Source organism: Falco rusticolus, chromosome 2 (genome assembly GCF_015220075.1).
Source record: "Falco rusticolus isolate bFalRus1 chromosome 2, bFalRus1.pri, whole genome shotgun sequence".
Lineage (NCBI taxonomy): Eukaryota > Metazoa > Chordata > Aves > Falconiformes > Falconidae > Falco > Falco rusticolus.
In genome coordinates, this window is record NC_051188.1 from 75,099,206 (window position 1) to 75,113,768 (window position 14,563).

Here is a 14,563-nt window from a genome sequence, read left to right on the forward strand (position 1 = left end):
AGTTTAATAGTATTTGACTTTATTCAGGAGACATATGAAACACTCCTCCGCTTTATGGCACTTTTGTCTGAAGTAGTGTCAAAGCTCTTAAAAACAACAGACCCCTGCCTAGTGAATTTTAAAATAAGCTGTCGTTCTATTACAATAGTAGTAATCTGGGAGGAACGCTGTCCCCCGGCATCACCTCCACATTTTTTAATCGCAATGCCCTGTGGAAGGTATGTGGTTAGGCTTAACCACGGGTTGGTGCTAGACGCAGCCAGAGAAAGCCGGGGAACTTGAACCACTTTAATGGAAAGATTTTTCCACATCAACCACACTCCATAACCGCGCAGGCAGCTCCCGGCCCCGCCGCATGCGGCGGTGACAGCAGGACCCCCGCCGCGCCGGGCCGCGCCGGGCCGGGCCGGGCCGGGCAGGGCAGGGCCAAGCCGGGCCGAGCAGGCCGCGGGGCCACGCCGCGGCCCATGGCCCAGCCCGGAGCGGGCGCCGCCGCCACTCGCCCGCAGCCACCCCGGCCCCCGCAGCGCGCCAGGCGGCGCCGAGGGCGGGCTCAGCCCCCCGTAGGCGGGGGTGGAGGCGAAGGCGGAGCGGGACCAGGAGGGAGCGGCCGCCCCGCTCGCCGTCAGCAGGCGCAGCCGAGGGGCCGGGCCGCGGGCGTGAGGCGGCCCTGCCAGGCCTGCCCGCCGCCGGGCCAGCCTCAGGCGAGCAGCCTCTGGCGGCGAGCGGGGCTGGGCGACGGGGCTCTGCCGGCCGGGCCATGCCGTGTCGGGTGCCGCGCCTCTGCCTCCTCCGTCTCTTCCTCCTCCTGGGCTTGCTGCGGGCCTCGGGCGCAGGTAGGTGCTGCGGAGGGGGGGCTGGCGGCTGCCACCGCCGCCCAGCCGGCGCCTCTCTCCGCGCCTCCTCCCCACGGGCTTCCGGCCGGGCGGCGGCGGCCCGTGAGGTGAGGTGAGGTGAGGGCCCGGGCTGAGGCGGCCCTGGAGGCCTGAAGCAGCCCCGGCGGGTGCCGGAGCCGCGGGGGGGGATGCGAACAGGGCTGCCGCGAGTTTCCCCTTTCCTCGCCCGGCCCGCTGGAGCAGAGCAAGGCCGGCTTTGTCCAGCCGGCGCCGGGGCTGCCGCCGGCGCCCGGGCCGGCCCGCAGGCGGCTGCAGGCAGCGCGGCCCGGAACCGGCGCCGCTGTGCGAGAGGCCCGGGTGCGGCCCTGGGTGCAGCCCCGGGCGGGACTGGTGCGGTGTAAGTTGTTGATGTGGTACCCGCGCAACAGCCTCCTCCGTTTGGTTTTGTGAATTGACAGTTTAGGTGGGATTGGCTTTAGGCTTCGATGTAAATTTCTTGCCGTAAGGGGTGTGTGTGCGTGTGTTGCTCTTCAGGCCAGGTCTGAGCTATAGCTGTCTCAGAGTCAGAGGGTATAATCCTGGCTTCTGTATGTATTCCGGCAAGTGGGAAGAGCTGCTGTGACATGTTCTGAATGAGGTAAGTGTGCGGCGTGGTCCTTGCTGGGGCAGGCGTGTGCCTCCGTGAGCTCGGCATGCCTGCTGCCATGCTCCCTCGCGCGTGCCAGGGCCTGGCAGGGGAGCCTGACGAGGCTCCCCGGCTCTCTGGGGTAGCTGCTGTTCCAGGCCTGCAGTCCGTGGCCAGACTTGGGAGCCCGAATGCCCATGGGTGGTTTGAGGGACCTGCTGCAGTCCGTGTTGCCCAGTCCCATCCCATCGGCATCAGTGGGATTTCACAGGGAGCCATTCTGGTGTTGGGCTTGAGCGTGGGGCCCCCTCCCCCTCTGCACTTTTTCACAGGCATGGTGTGTTGTGTTTCTTCTGTTGCGAATGGAGATGCTAAAATCAAAGCCAAATGAATAGCCAGCTGTCGTCGCATGTCCCCACCTAGCCACAGGCTTCTGCTGTTCACCTTTTGCAGGCTTTGGTGCTTGTCTGACAGTATAAGAAGCCAGTTTGCTGCACTAGAACAGCAAAAGTCCATCCAAAAAAAACCCCAGACTTCTTTTTTGCCCATTTAGGAAAACGATGTGTGCTCAGGCAGATGCAGGGGAAGGGATCAGTAACCATTCAGGATCAGGAATGGAGGCTGCAAAACTGATGGCTAGACCAAGCTGAGCAGCTTTCACTCAGTGTAGCTTGTGGCTTCACACTCTGCTCTGTGAAAGCTTTGACTTGTGGCTTGAAGAGTCAGAAAGTCTATGCATCAGGAAAAAACAATCTGAGCAGTGTTTGGCAGATGCCTTAGAAGAACTGGTTCAGCAAGACCACCTTCCAGATGAAAACAAAGGACAAGGCATTTGTACCTTTCCCTGACCTAGGTAGTTTTGGTTTTCTAGGATACTTGCATATGTAGGTGCTTTTTTCTGAAGAGTGCATCTTGTTACTTTGGGTCATACAAACTAAAAATCGTTAAGGAGTTCATTTTGTGATTTCAGAAATGTAAGTAACTTCCTTTGCCAGGTTGAGATATCTAACTGAAATACGTATGTTTTCCCATGGTGTGCTATGAGACCAGATGCTCAGTGCAGCAGTAAATGCCTTGTGGCACACAGCATCTTGAGGATCAACTACAGTCATAGATCTGATAACTTTTGCAGTGTTTTTGAAGCTGGTAGGGGAAATAATCTGTTTCTGAATGCTAATATAAGGCAAAATAATCGGTGTGTAGGCCTGACTGAGGAGGTGGAACTAGCTGCCCTCATTCTTCATTTCTTTTTCCTTTTTTTTTTTTTTTTTTTTTGAGAGAGAGAGAGAGGGAGAGAAGAAAAGAGAACACCAGTGCTTGTGTTTTGTTCTGAGGGGTTTCTTGAATTTTGTAAAATTAGTTTATAGTGGATGTCTGAGTGCACAGATTACTGATGGTGTGAGATACCTTGCCACATGCTAGACCAGCAGTGAGAGTGCAAGAAAGAATATGCATGACTGGACGGTGAAAACTTTTCTTGAATGAAGAAAAGGCTACTTGTTAGCCTTTAAAATACACCAGAGATTAATGGTTTAGGTAGCCTTTGTAACTGTAAGGAATCTCAAATAGGTTTGCAAAGCTGAATGATTGGCCTGTAGCCTAAGGCGATATGTGTTTACTTAAGAGCACTGCTTAAAAGGTGAAGCTAAGGAATTAGTAAAATATGTAATTAAAACTTTGAGAGCTTAGCTAGTTATTTTGTATTTTGGGCTTAGGGTTCAACGCAGGTTTATAAAGATTTGTATCATCTCTTTCCTGCGCTTGGAGGATGTTAAGAGCCTGGCCTGAGGCCTCTTCTGAAAGATAGTGCTGTCAGCATCAGTGTGCTTTTTACATCTGGCTTTGTTACACAGCACTAGAAATAAAAGAGAAAACTTTTTAACATTATCTCCATATTCCGAAAGAAGGATGGGGCCAGAATTTAGCTTAAGCGCTTGATCTTTTGATTTTATTTATGTAAAAATAAACAGACGATATTTTATTGTCTTAAGAACAACAAAAAAAGAAATCTTATCACATTGGATATCATATAATCTCTTGTCACAGTCTGTTTTGAGCTCAGCAGCTGTTGCCCCAGTATGTTTACTACATGGAGAAATAAAAGTCAAGTGTAGAAGGAAACCTGAACCTTTTTCCCTCATAGGGCAGGCAGGCAGTGAAGCTGTTGCCCAGCATGGCTGTGCAGGCTCTGTCCTCGGAGGTTCTGTGACCTGCCTGGAGAAAACTGAGCAGCTTGGTTTGATGCCAGAGCTGGCCCTGCTTGGGGCAGGGGCTTGGACTGGCCTTCCCACCTGAGTGACTGCAGTGCTGTGGTTAAAAATGCAAGGCTTTTCTGGTTTTAAAGGCATTTAGGTAACTGTGTTTTCCTGTATTCCTTGCCTCAGCCTACTTCTCTTAATCTTAGTCTCTTTTGGCTATCCCAATTCCTTGCTGTTGGTCTCCTTGTCTTTCAGTGTTTTTTGGTTCTCCAGCCTGCTGTTTTGCCCAGTTTGCCAGCTAACATCTCCCGCCAGCTGCTCTTCCACTTAACTTCTTTCTCATCTGCCTTCCTGTACTTCACCCACCCCCATTTCCCCAGCCCTTGGTTCTCTGCCTTTTGGTGATCTGCCCTCCCACCCTCCATTTGGTTTTTCTGTCCCTCTGCCCCCAGCTCGGTGCCTGGCCTTTGGCTGTGCTCCAGTCCCAATAGACAACTTCCTCCTCAGCTCTGCTCAGGCCAGCAGGGGAGTGGTTCTTCCCCTGTACTGGAGACACAACTGTTGGCTCTCCGCTTCTGTGTTGCTGACCTCCTGCCAAGCTGCTCAGAGTGGCTGCAGTCTTTGTTAACCCCCAGGAGTTTATAACTTGACCGAATTTGGGTGGACGTTCCTACTAGTAGAAGGCACTCTCTAACAGAAGTTTCTGTCCTCTGTTTTGTGAGTTCTATTTCAAAAGTGATGAAACTTTAGGCTTGCAAGTAGAACAGCACACCATGTATTTGTGAATGTTTAAGTATGAGAATGCCTTTTTTTTCCCCCCTTCACCTGTTTCTTTGAAAGTTTCAGTGAAGTGACCTCGACATTTTCAAACAGCTTAGCAGGAGGCAAATGGTCAGGGAAAACATGTTGCAAGTCGTTAACATAGTAAAATGTGAGATGCAGACCATTGAAACAGATGAGCTTCTGTGATGATAAGTGGCTGTAGACCTTAATTAATAATTTCATGGGGGAGCTGCGTGGGGTTTATTGTTTTGTGCTGGACTTGGTACTTTCAGTGCTGTGTTCTGTATGGAAAAAATAAAGGCAATAAGTTGCAATTCAGTGCTTTGTGGGTAGCAGCAATACTTAAATGTATTGGTACTAGTGCACCTAGAAACAGAACGAGGAGGAATGGTTTTGCCCGCAAAATGGTGAAAATGTAATGTATGATGACAGCATGTGGAGACCAAAAGTTAGTTACTGTGTAGTTGAATGTTTCAATAATTATTTGGTTTCCTCTTCTTACTTTAGAATCTTCTTCCCATTTACTGGCACCGAAGGATGTGATGATTTATTCCTATAACTTTCATAGTGTGCTGAGGTGGTCTCCTGTTAAAGTGGATAGAGGGTTGGTGTTATATACAGTCAATTTTAAAACGTAAGTATATAGTTCTAAAAACAACCAAACTAATTTTGTTCAAATCCAGTAACACAATTGGTTTAAAACAATCCCCCCAAACCTAAAAATCAATAAGCACAGAAATGAAAGGGTTGTCTGTTACTGATGCTTTTATGTGTGTCCAAAAGCCGCTTCTGAAAACTGACAGTCTCTTAGCCTGGGATGTGTCCACTAAACTGCGAAAAGATTGAAGGCCTGAAGAGCACCCAGAAATGTTGCATAGTTTCGTGTACAATTTTAGCCTTACCAAATTCTCACTCACTAATTTTAATTTTTCCCAGATATTGAGGAGATGCAGGTGCTGAAATTCCAGGGCTGTGGAATTAAACCTGCATGAAAATGGTAGCTTTGTAACACATTCTTTTATTACAAAAATTGTCTAGGTGGGAGGGATTGTATTTTAGGTAGTTGCACTCTTCTGCTGATACTTTATTTGTCCTTTGTTTTGCATTGCAGGGGGGCCTTTAACCACTGGGATGAGATGAACTGCACCCGTATCGCCCAGACTGAATGCAGTTTGCCCTGGTCACTTAAAGAGCGGCGCTGGACTGTTGTTTTGCGCGTGAGGGCTGAGCTAGGGCATGTGACTTCTGACTGGGTGGAAACAGATCCATTTGTGGCAGAGAGAAACAGTAAGTGCTATTGATGATTTCAGTGTCTCTGTCTTAAAGGACGTTTCTTAAAAATAAAAAAAAAAAGTCTGTTGTCTGTTCAAGACTTTTTTGACTCTGTTATGTACAAAAGCCAAGTGAGAGAATTGTAGGTGTTTGGTTAACGAAGACTGCAAGGCCTCAGTGTGTCACTAGGAATTTGATACTACTTAGTTCTTCTGTACTAGGGTTAGTAATGCGCTCTTTCATCAGGTATTGAAAGAGATGAGTTTCCTTGGGTGGCTGAGCCTTGTATACAATGTTATTTTGGTAGTTTTCCATTTTCTTATATCCTACTTAGCACTGCCACGTGCACGCATACACTCCCTTGATTTGTGGTAGTCTAAGTACAAAGTACCTGTTTCAATTGAAGAGATCCCTTTTCTAATAAATATAAATGGTCCTGACTACATGCGGAAGGGTCAAGAGTACACTTTAAATCCTGTTACATGTGCGAACAAGCATATTGTTGTTCTGTATAAGGTCTGCTCTTTGCCTTGCTGTGATTGGTTTCAGGATTAGAAGAATGTAAATACTGAGTTAAAAAATATGTCTGAAATGGTAAGGAAGCAGAGGAACGGGTTTATTAACTCTTTAGCTCAAGCTCTCCCATACCTTTCAAGGAGCAGTGGTAGTCTCTGCTGCTATGACCATGACCAGATTCCCTGGGGACTGGTGGACTTCAGTTCTAAAAGTTGGATTTTCTCTAATAGTAGAGAGTGTGGGGTGAGGACTTGCCTGAATCCTGAACTGAAGTTTGCAACTGACGTATCTGTAGCTTGTGATGCAGGGCTGTTTAGGAGTGGCACGCTTTGGGGGTTGGGAAGGCACTGGGCTAATAGCAATACAAGACAAAGCAGAGGCTCGGTGTGGGAGAGTTGTTTGTGTGTCTGTTCCTTGGGAGAGCAAGAGGAACGTTATGTGATAGTTCTTGTGTGACAGCCCTCGGGATCGGTTCCTAGGCACCGAGACCATGGACTACTAGTTGGGTATTCTCTTCTTTTAATGTTTAGATCAGTCCCACTCAAGAGGGGAGCTTTGGGAATCTGCGAGGGCACGCAACAAGGTGTTTAGAGTTGTACAGCAACAGGAAGTAGAAAGAAACTGAAATTTCTCTACCAATATAAAGATCATGGGGACCAGTTTTCTCTAAAGTAACAGTGGACAGCAGGTTCTGCTAGGTTTTTTGAGGTACAATAAGCAACGTTTGCATGCAAGGTTGATTTTTACTTTTAATAGTTACCCCTCTTTAATATGCAAGCAGCTGTTAATTACACTAGTATGTGCATGAGTGGGTTTTTTAAGATCCTGGAGTGCTTTACAAATACAAAGCTTAACTGGTGAAAGGAGTCAAGATACAACAGATAAATGACTGATGTCCATATATGACCTGTGATCACACAAGTCTCATGCATTAGGACTGACAGTACTTTATATAACATTTTTCATGGGTTAGACCTCAGAGTACTTCACAAAAGGAAGTCGTCACCTCTACCATTTAGGAAAGATGGATTCATGAGAGCAAGGAGGGGGAAACTAGTTATTCCTCTTCCAATGTATTGACCCAAACTGTGTTTTTTAGAGAACAAGGAATATGTATCAGGCTGTTTGAATAAAAAAAACCACAAACAAACCAATATTTTATCACCATTAACTGCAGATAAACTCAGATACATTCTAGTGAATATTTACTGAATATTCCAGGTAAAGTTAACAGGAAACTTTTGTATTATCTAGTTTCTTAGGCTTTCAAGTCTCTTTCCTTAGATTTGTAGTAAAGTAGGCATTTTAAATGCATTAAGTAGATGAGAAAATGTATTTGCTTTCTTGAGAAAAAGCTGTCAATGTTTAGCATGTTTGCTGAGAGTATCTAAGTAAAGCTGGAGATGGTATGATGCATCCCAGAGGTTCACTGTTCTTTCTGTGTTCATTTTCAGCTACTATAGGGCCCCCTAAAGTGAACAGCGTGATTGTAAGCTCTGACTCGCTTCTCATTAGTGTCACATCCCCTTTTGGATCTGAAGCAGGTGACTTTCTTCAGTATCATGTGTCCTACTGGGAGAACACAAGTACTACTAAAAAAGTAAGAATTCTCTCTCAATTATTTTGTTCTTGGTGCCCTCGTGACTAAGAGAGATGAGTCAGTGTCTCTTGGCAGTGTCTTTTGGCAAAACAGCAGAAATGGAGGATGAAAACTAACTCTTTTCTCTAGCAGTGAAGGCTACCATTTTGTGTCTTGAAAAAAAAGTTAATTTGGTCTTTGTACAAGTATTGCACATATTACAAAACTTCTGAAAGCACCTTCTTTTCCTCCATATGAAACAAAGGTTGAATCACATTGCAGTTCAAGGGAGAGAATCCACAAAGTGTCAAAGATATCTTTAAATTTACATTTAGATTCCAAAGTTTGCTTAGGCAGTTTGGAAAACCGAAATCTCCTTCCTCCTTTCCTGCGCTGGGCTTGTTTGTGCTGGTAGCTTCAGTGACAGGCTGCTTTGGCCTCATGTCACCTGTTCCTAGGGCAGAGAAAGGCAGAGTTGCTAGAAACATGCGCTGGACACAGCTGGAATGAGCTATCCCTGTTCATACTGAGACTTAGAGGTGTTGGTCTCATTGTGCACTTATGCTGCTGTCTGAGGCCCCGGGAACTGTGTTCTTGAGAGGCTAGCGTTGCAAGGGAGGGCTTAAGCTGCACTAAAAAAACCCCAAACCATCATTCTGAAGTCAAATGTTTAAAAAACTGAAGCAGAAAAAAATAATTTAAAGAAATTTTCTGTTTCAAAGACCTTGCTAAATCTGAAAGACCACCACTTACTTCCTCTCTTGTACCAATGTGTATTTTTCTGACACACATAAAATACCTTCATGCTTGAGATTCAGACAAGAAGTCATGCTTGTAGGCTTCACCGAGGCCCTTATCTTAGTCCCTTACAGGTTAAAAATTCACAAGAGGCTGTGGTGGCTGTGTGGGGACTGTGGAGATTTTGCACTGCCCATCAGCTGTTCTCAGTAGAAGGAGCTAAGATGGTGGAAGCTTTTCACTGAACTACACTTCCATCAGTCTCCTCTGATGGTGGAGGCACTTCTCATGGCTTGTTTTTTCCCTCCCACTTCCTATATTGTGCTCACTGCCTGAGCTGTTACAGAGGCCATGTCAAAGCATCCAGCAGCACATTGCTTCTCTTGTTTGGGAAAACTGAATTATGAAAAATAAAATCTGTGCTTTTTGAATGAGAAACTTAAACTGGGGGTGTGGGGTGGAGATTTGTGTTGAAGATAGGTCTGTTTTTTACAGTAACACTTTTTTTTTCTTGCCTTTTAAACAGGAGACAAAGACAAGCAGTACACTATTCAAAATCAGAAATCTAAAGGAGTTAACACTTTATTGTTTTAGAATCCAAGTAGAATTGATTACATATTCGGATTTCCAGTTGCTTGGGCTGCAAAGTGTCCCAGAGTGTCACAGGACTACAATGAGTGGTAAAAATCAAATTTTGTTGTTTTTTATATATAGTGGGATGAGTGTAGACCATGAGTCTTAGATCATTTAACTGGGCACTTGCATACCCGTATTTGTCAGGAGTGCTAAGAAAGCGCCGCCAATAGTAGTTCACCATTGTCATTAATGGCAAAATAATAAGGAATTTTTTAATCGTTAATTGAGGGTCTGTGTTGTACTCTTTCCCCTTGTCCTTTTCCTTCATAAATACTATGGGTGATGGGTATTACTTTCTAGAAATATGCAAAGAAAGAAAATACACATACTTGGTCTTTGGAGGAGGTCATTGATGGAGAAGATGGTATTACTCTTGCAAATCCTTTCCCTCATGAACTGCCTCCTGCAGGACAGGAATGTCCCTCTCCTCTTTCACCTGCTTCCTCCTCCGACATTTAAAGCTCCTTGTTTTTGTCCAAGATAGAGAGGGTGAGGGGAGGAGAGGGTGTGTGCAAGGTAATGGGAGTTTGTCCCTCTCTTGATCGCCAGCACACAGGTACAACCGATTGTTAGCATGCTTTGAACACGCTTGAAGATGTGTAGGTGAAACATGCTGATGCAGTTTCGGAAGCCCCACAGGAGCTGACCTCCCGGGTAGTGTTGACCAAGTACGTGATCACAAGCCCCTGAGCTGTGATGTTGGAGTCTCTGATGCTCCCTTTGCAGAAAGGTGATGCATGTTCTGGAAGAGAAGCCCCTGGCATTAATGACCCTTGCTGACAACAGGAGGGTGGAAAGACAGATTGCATTCCCCACGGGCTCTCTGCCCGCCAGCGGCGATTCCTCCAGCTCTGCATTTGCCCTGCTAGCATGTACAGTAGAAGCTTTGCCTTAGGCTGCGTGATTAAGGGGTGGAAGGAAGCTCGTGGGAGCTGGTGACTTCAACGTGGAGTCACAAAACAAGCTACTTCTGAACACCGGTGTTCAGAGTGCATCTGTAGTAGGGTTGTGATCTTAGCCTTGGGAATTACTATACTTGGTAATCAAAGTGTAAATGTCAGCTTGCTGTATGTTGTTTTACATTTGATGATGTATAAATATGAACCTACCATATGTACATACATGGGGTTTTTTGTGGGTTTTGTTTGTTGCTTTTTTTTTTCTTTTTCAGAGGCAACCAGAGCTGGGTATAGTATACTAGTACTTCTGTTGGTGTTGCTTTTTGTAAGTCTGGTGGCAGTTGGTTTGCTTCTTCTGTGGAAATACCACAAAACAATTAAATATTGTTCTCAGCCACCTCTAGAAATCCCATCACACTTTGAAGAGGTATGTGTAGACATTTTTTGTTTCTTTCCTCCTGCCCCACTCCCCCTATAAAAGACAGCAGCGGTCTTGGAGTGAATATGAACAAAGCTAGTTGTTGCGTAACAGAAATAGATACAAACAATTGTTGACTCAGTGTAAACTGTTCTTTTCTCACCTATGATCTCCCACTTTGTTCCTCTCTTACTCAACGGATTTGTTTTTCTCTGCACTAAGATACAAATGCTGCCGTAATCCTGTTATGAAACTGGAGTAAGATTCTCTGTTCCTTGACTACCCCTTGTCCACCCCTTTCTTTGCTTATCTAAGTCATCAGGCCTGAAACAGTTGCTCACTTTAAGAAAAAAGCTTTTTTGTGCTGCAGAGCATGTACTTGGAACCTAGGTCTCTGATTGGAAATCGAATATGGAAAAGCAAATACTGATTAATTGCAAGGACTGACTTGAAGACGATGGACCACCTAGGAGAATGTCCTTGGGCTTTTTTTTTCCTTGTAGGTTACTCAGATGAAAAAGTCATCCTGGGATTTTTTTTTTCCTTATAGCTCACACATTTCTGTACTAAACAGTTGTTTCAGTCCTGTTCATCTTCCTCTTTTAAAACAGGAAGTAGTCTTTAGTGAAGTTGTTGATTTAAAAGTTCTTGTTCAGTAAACATTCCATATTTTTAAAAGCTTGTATTTGTTTGCAGTTTTTTTAGGTGTATTTCTCTGTATATACCTGCATGTCAGAGTAGTCTATGTACTCTGGTAGTTCTGTGATTGTGGAGCTGTTTTTCCAGACTTTTACAGATGTATGGGTGAATGAACCCAGACTTTCTGCAGAGCCTTGAGTAAATTTTCTTTCTTCATGCTTACACAGCTTCCGTTTCATGGAGGCTCATTGGAGACAGCTGTATCGCATATCAAGCAAATCTCACATAGGAAAAAAAATTAATCCTTGTACAGTGTATTAAAATAGTGCAGCATTTCATGCAAAGGACTTGCAAGAATAGAGTCTGTCATTGTGTTCTGGAGTTAATTGTATTAATCTAGAAAACATGCAGCAAGAGCAGGTACTCTTTGAACAATGGTGAGCCTGCTTTTGGGCAAAACATTTATTTTGATTTTAAAATAAGATATACGTGTTTCAGAAGGGGATCAACCAGCTTGGGGGTTCTCCTCTTAAAACTGATTATTTTAAGGTAATACCATATGTACTCTTCTAGATTTTCAGAAAAAAACCACATGCTTCCTTCTTTTACAAAAGGATCTAAGCTTCTGGTGCCTGAGTTATAGGGAGCAGTTCTGCTGCAGAAACGCCTTCACATAGCAAAGCCACATAGTGTCTTGAATTTGCTGAAGTGGATGTTTTTGAGGTTCCCATATGAAACATTTAAGATGCCTGAAAAAATAATCCTGTTGCTCGTTAGCCTTGCTATGGTTACAGAGGAAGTGGTGCCTTAATCGAAACTAAGGTTAATTTTATCCCACAACAGCTCAAGTCGAGCTGCGGTCCTGTCTCAGCCAGATTATGAACCTCCTGCAGTACAGAACAAGCTTTTGAGTAAAATTACAAGCGACATCAGTCTCTTACCAGTGCAAAAGTGTCTGTGTTCCAGACATTTTATTTTTTCAAATCAAGGGAAGAGTGGTGGCAGATGATTTTTTGTTGTTGTTTTTCAGTACATGAAGTGATAGATGGCTTAAATTCCCAGTGAAACACAAGATCAGCTTGGTGATAAGGAGAGTATGGGGGGGTGGGGCAGAAAGAACAGAAAGCTGTGGCCTACATTTTATTCTAATGCTCCTTTCTTTGATTATTCACTCATTGTAAAGCTGAGGACTTAATTCTGGAGGAAAGGGGAGCAGAGGAAGTCAAAGCAAAAAGTAACTACAAGAGAAGAATGCCACTGGAGTTTTCTGGTAACAGTAACAGATGCAGACTGGACTTGCCTGACACTGAGCAAACCAAATCTTAGATCTCGTTTGCTCTGTTAGTGCTTTAGCCAAGCTGTCAGTCACTAGATTCCTGCAGTTGGAGGATTATGTCCCCAGCTGTGTAACAGAGAAGAGTTTTCTCTATGGTTTGTTCTTAACAAGTGGGAATTTGCTTAAACATGAAAAGAGTATTAGCCAAAATTTAGTAAAAAAAAAAAAAAAAAAAAAAAAAGGAAATGCAGGCTCCTTTAACTCACTTAAATGGATGCTTGCACAACTGATTTTTTCCCCCCCCCCCCCCCACAGAAATAAGGTATTTTTAATTTTCACTGTGAATTCTGGTCTGAAGCAGTTTGCCTATAGGTGGTGATACCTGCTCTGTCTTTGTAATTTCTAATACATCTGTTTTGTGGATAGATACCTAAACTGTTGTTTCTGGCTTTTTCCAGTATTTGAAGGACCCTAGCATGCCTGTTTTAGAGGGGTTGGACAATTATGCCGAGGATGATCTCCACGATTCCTTATCTGTTGTATCTTGTGGAGAAGGAAGCCAAACCTGTGGCAGCAGTTTGGATGGTCGAGCTCATCATTCACAAAGTGTCTGCAGTGGCAGTGAAGTCACCTAAGCGGCACCCTCGTGAGAGTGCTGTACCACACCTTTGCAGAAGCTCCTGCCTGTGAGCGATGCCGTGTGGCTGCTGGCAGGACAGATGACGAGCTCTGGACAAAATACGGCCACTGACAAATCCTGAGTGAGATGCTGCTTCCTGAGACTAGCGCGGAGCCTTTGTTTAAATGGCTTTTGCAGAGCTACAACAGCAGCTGTGTTCTGCCAAACGGACTTCAAAGGTGGAGCACGAAAGGGAAATGAACACTAAATTGCCTGCAAACAGACAGTTTTAAAACTGTTATATTGACATCATCATATTTCCCAGCTCAAACTGAAATAAAGCTTTGAGAAGTAATGGCACTTTATGGTAGGATATAGAACAACCTAAAATTTTTCAGTGATGAATAATTGCACCGTGAATTACTTTTATAATGGCTTTTGTTTTGTTGCCATATTTGTGCAGTCTGTTAGCACTCAACGTATATTATATCCACCCTAGTATGCTTTTCTGAATCATTTTAAGTACATGCAGTTTTCTGTGGCAGCTTCTTCCCTCCAGATAAAATTTCTTTAGGCTGTCATTTTTATAGTACTTCCCTCAACATGAACCTGTGCAAAGAACTGCTCCAAGAAGGACTTCCTAACATCTGCCTCCTAACACATTCATGAGAAGCATTAATCTTCTGCTCCTGCAGTGAGACAGTCACTCTCCACAGCAAAACAAACTTTTAAGATAACTTTGCTCAGAATTTATATAACATGTATCAATAATTATCAGACACTAAAATCACTTGTTGACTATCAGATTATCCTGCAAATGGAAGTTGACTGAGGGTTCTGGTTGCAGAAGCAGAAGTTGTTAACCCTCACATCACAAGCCTGTGGGGTCTAGAAGGTGTCTAATAAAGCACAAATTAACCACTTCTGTACTAGAAAGATTGTTTTTATTTGTTTGACTTTTTTCCTGGGTTTGATACAAGTTGTTTTGGAGGGAAAAAGAAAAATCCAAGCATAAATATGCTTGTTTATTTGCAAATGACTTGTTCAAGTTACCTAGGTCTCTTAATGAAACCTGGTCGCTGTCAGAGCTGTGGGTTAGCTGAGGTAATGCTGTTCCACCCCTTCCAGGAATATACAGGACTGCATGTAAAATCAGTAACTTTTTTTTCCAAAAGCTTTATGAGGTTGTTTTCTCATAGAACTAATCTAGTCACTTGTGATCAGGCAACACGCTAACAAATGTAGTTATCTGAAGACTTAGTGATACTTGAAGTCTGGCAAGAATTTTAAAGTTGGCCACAAGCTGCGTAATACCTACTTTTAAGTTCATCCATGTTCTTTTTTATATACGGTGCTGTAAACAAACGAAGAATGACAGGCTTACAGAAGGAACAACCTAGCTGCATAACAGAGGGTGTAAATGAGAAGACAGTTGAGACTCCTCCTGTGAGTATTTAGCAATACAACTTCCTGAACAAGCCTTACACAAGACTTCTGTTAGAGATAGTTGTTAACTAAATATTTTTTAC

The 14,563-nt window shown here is 44.2% G+C and overlaps 1 protein-coding gene across 2 annotated transcripts; it reads left to right on the forward strand.

Annotated features, from left to right (window-relative positions):
• Positions 1 to 584: 584 nt before the first annotated feature.
• Positions 585 to 13,959, forward strand: IFNGR2 (interferon gamma receptor 2). 2 transcript variants are annotated; one of them, XM_037376379.1, is made up of 7 exons: positions 585 to 836; positions 4,950 to 5,076; positions 5,554 to 5,729; positions 7,685 to 7,830; positions 9,074 to 9,227; positions 10,355 to 10,509; positions 12,874 to 13,959. In XM_037376379.1, the coding sequence occupies exons 1-7, from the start codon at positions 761 to 763 to the stop codon at positions 13,048 to 13,050; spliced, it is 1,011 nt and encodes a 336-aa protein (XP_037232276.1). In that variant the 5' UTR covers positions 585 to 760; the 3' UTR covers positions 13,051 to 13,959. The 2 variants fall into 2 exon arrangements, with proteins under 2 accessions (XP_037232276.1, XP_037232277.1); XM_037376380.1 differs by lacking the exon at positions 585 to 836 and adding an exon at positions 1,316 to 1,473.
• The last annotated feature ends 604 nt before the right edge of the window (positions 13,960 to 14,563 follow it).

What these genes read in the sequence shown, in the direction of transcription:
- IFNGR2 (XM_037376379.1), top strand. Translation starts at nt 761, where the DNA reads ATGCCGTGTCGGGTGCCGCGCCTCTGCCTCCTCCGTCTCTTCCTCCTC. An exon ending in GCTGCGGGCCTCGGGCGCAG is followed by an intron (nt 837 to 4,949) that starts GTAGGTGCTGCG and finishes TTCTTACTTTAG; the next exon opens with AATCTTCTTCCCATTTACTG. An exon ending in TATACAGTCAATTTTAAAAC is followed by an intron (nt 5,077 to 5,553) that starts GTAAGTATATAG and finishes TTTGCATTGCAG; the next exon opens with GGGGGCCTTTAACCACTGGG.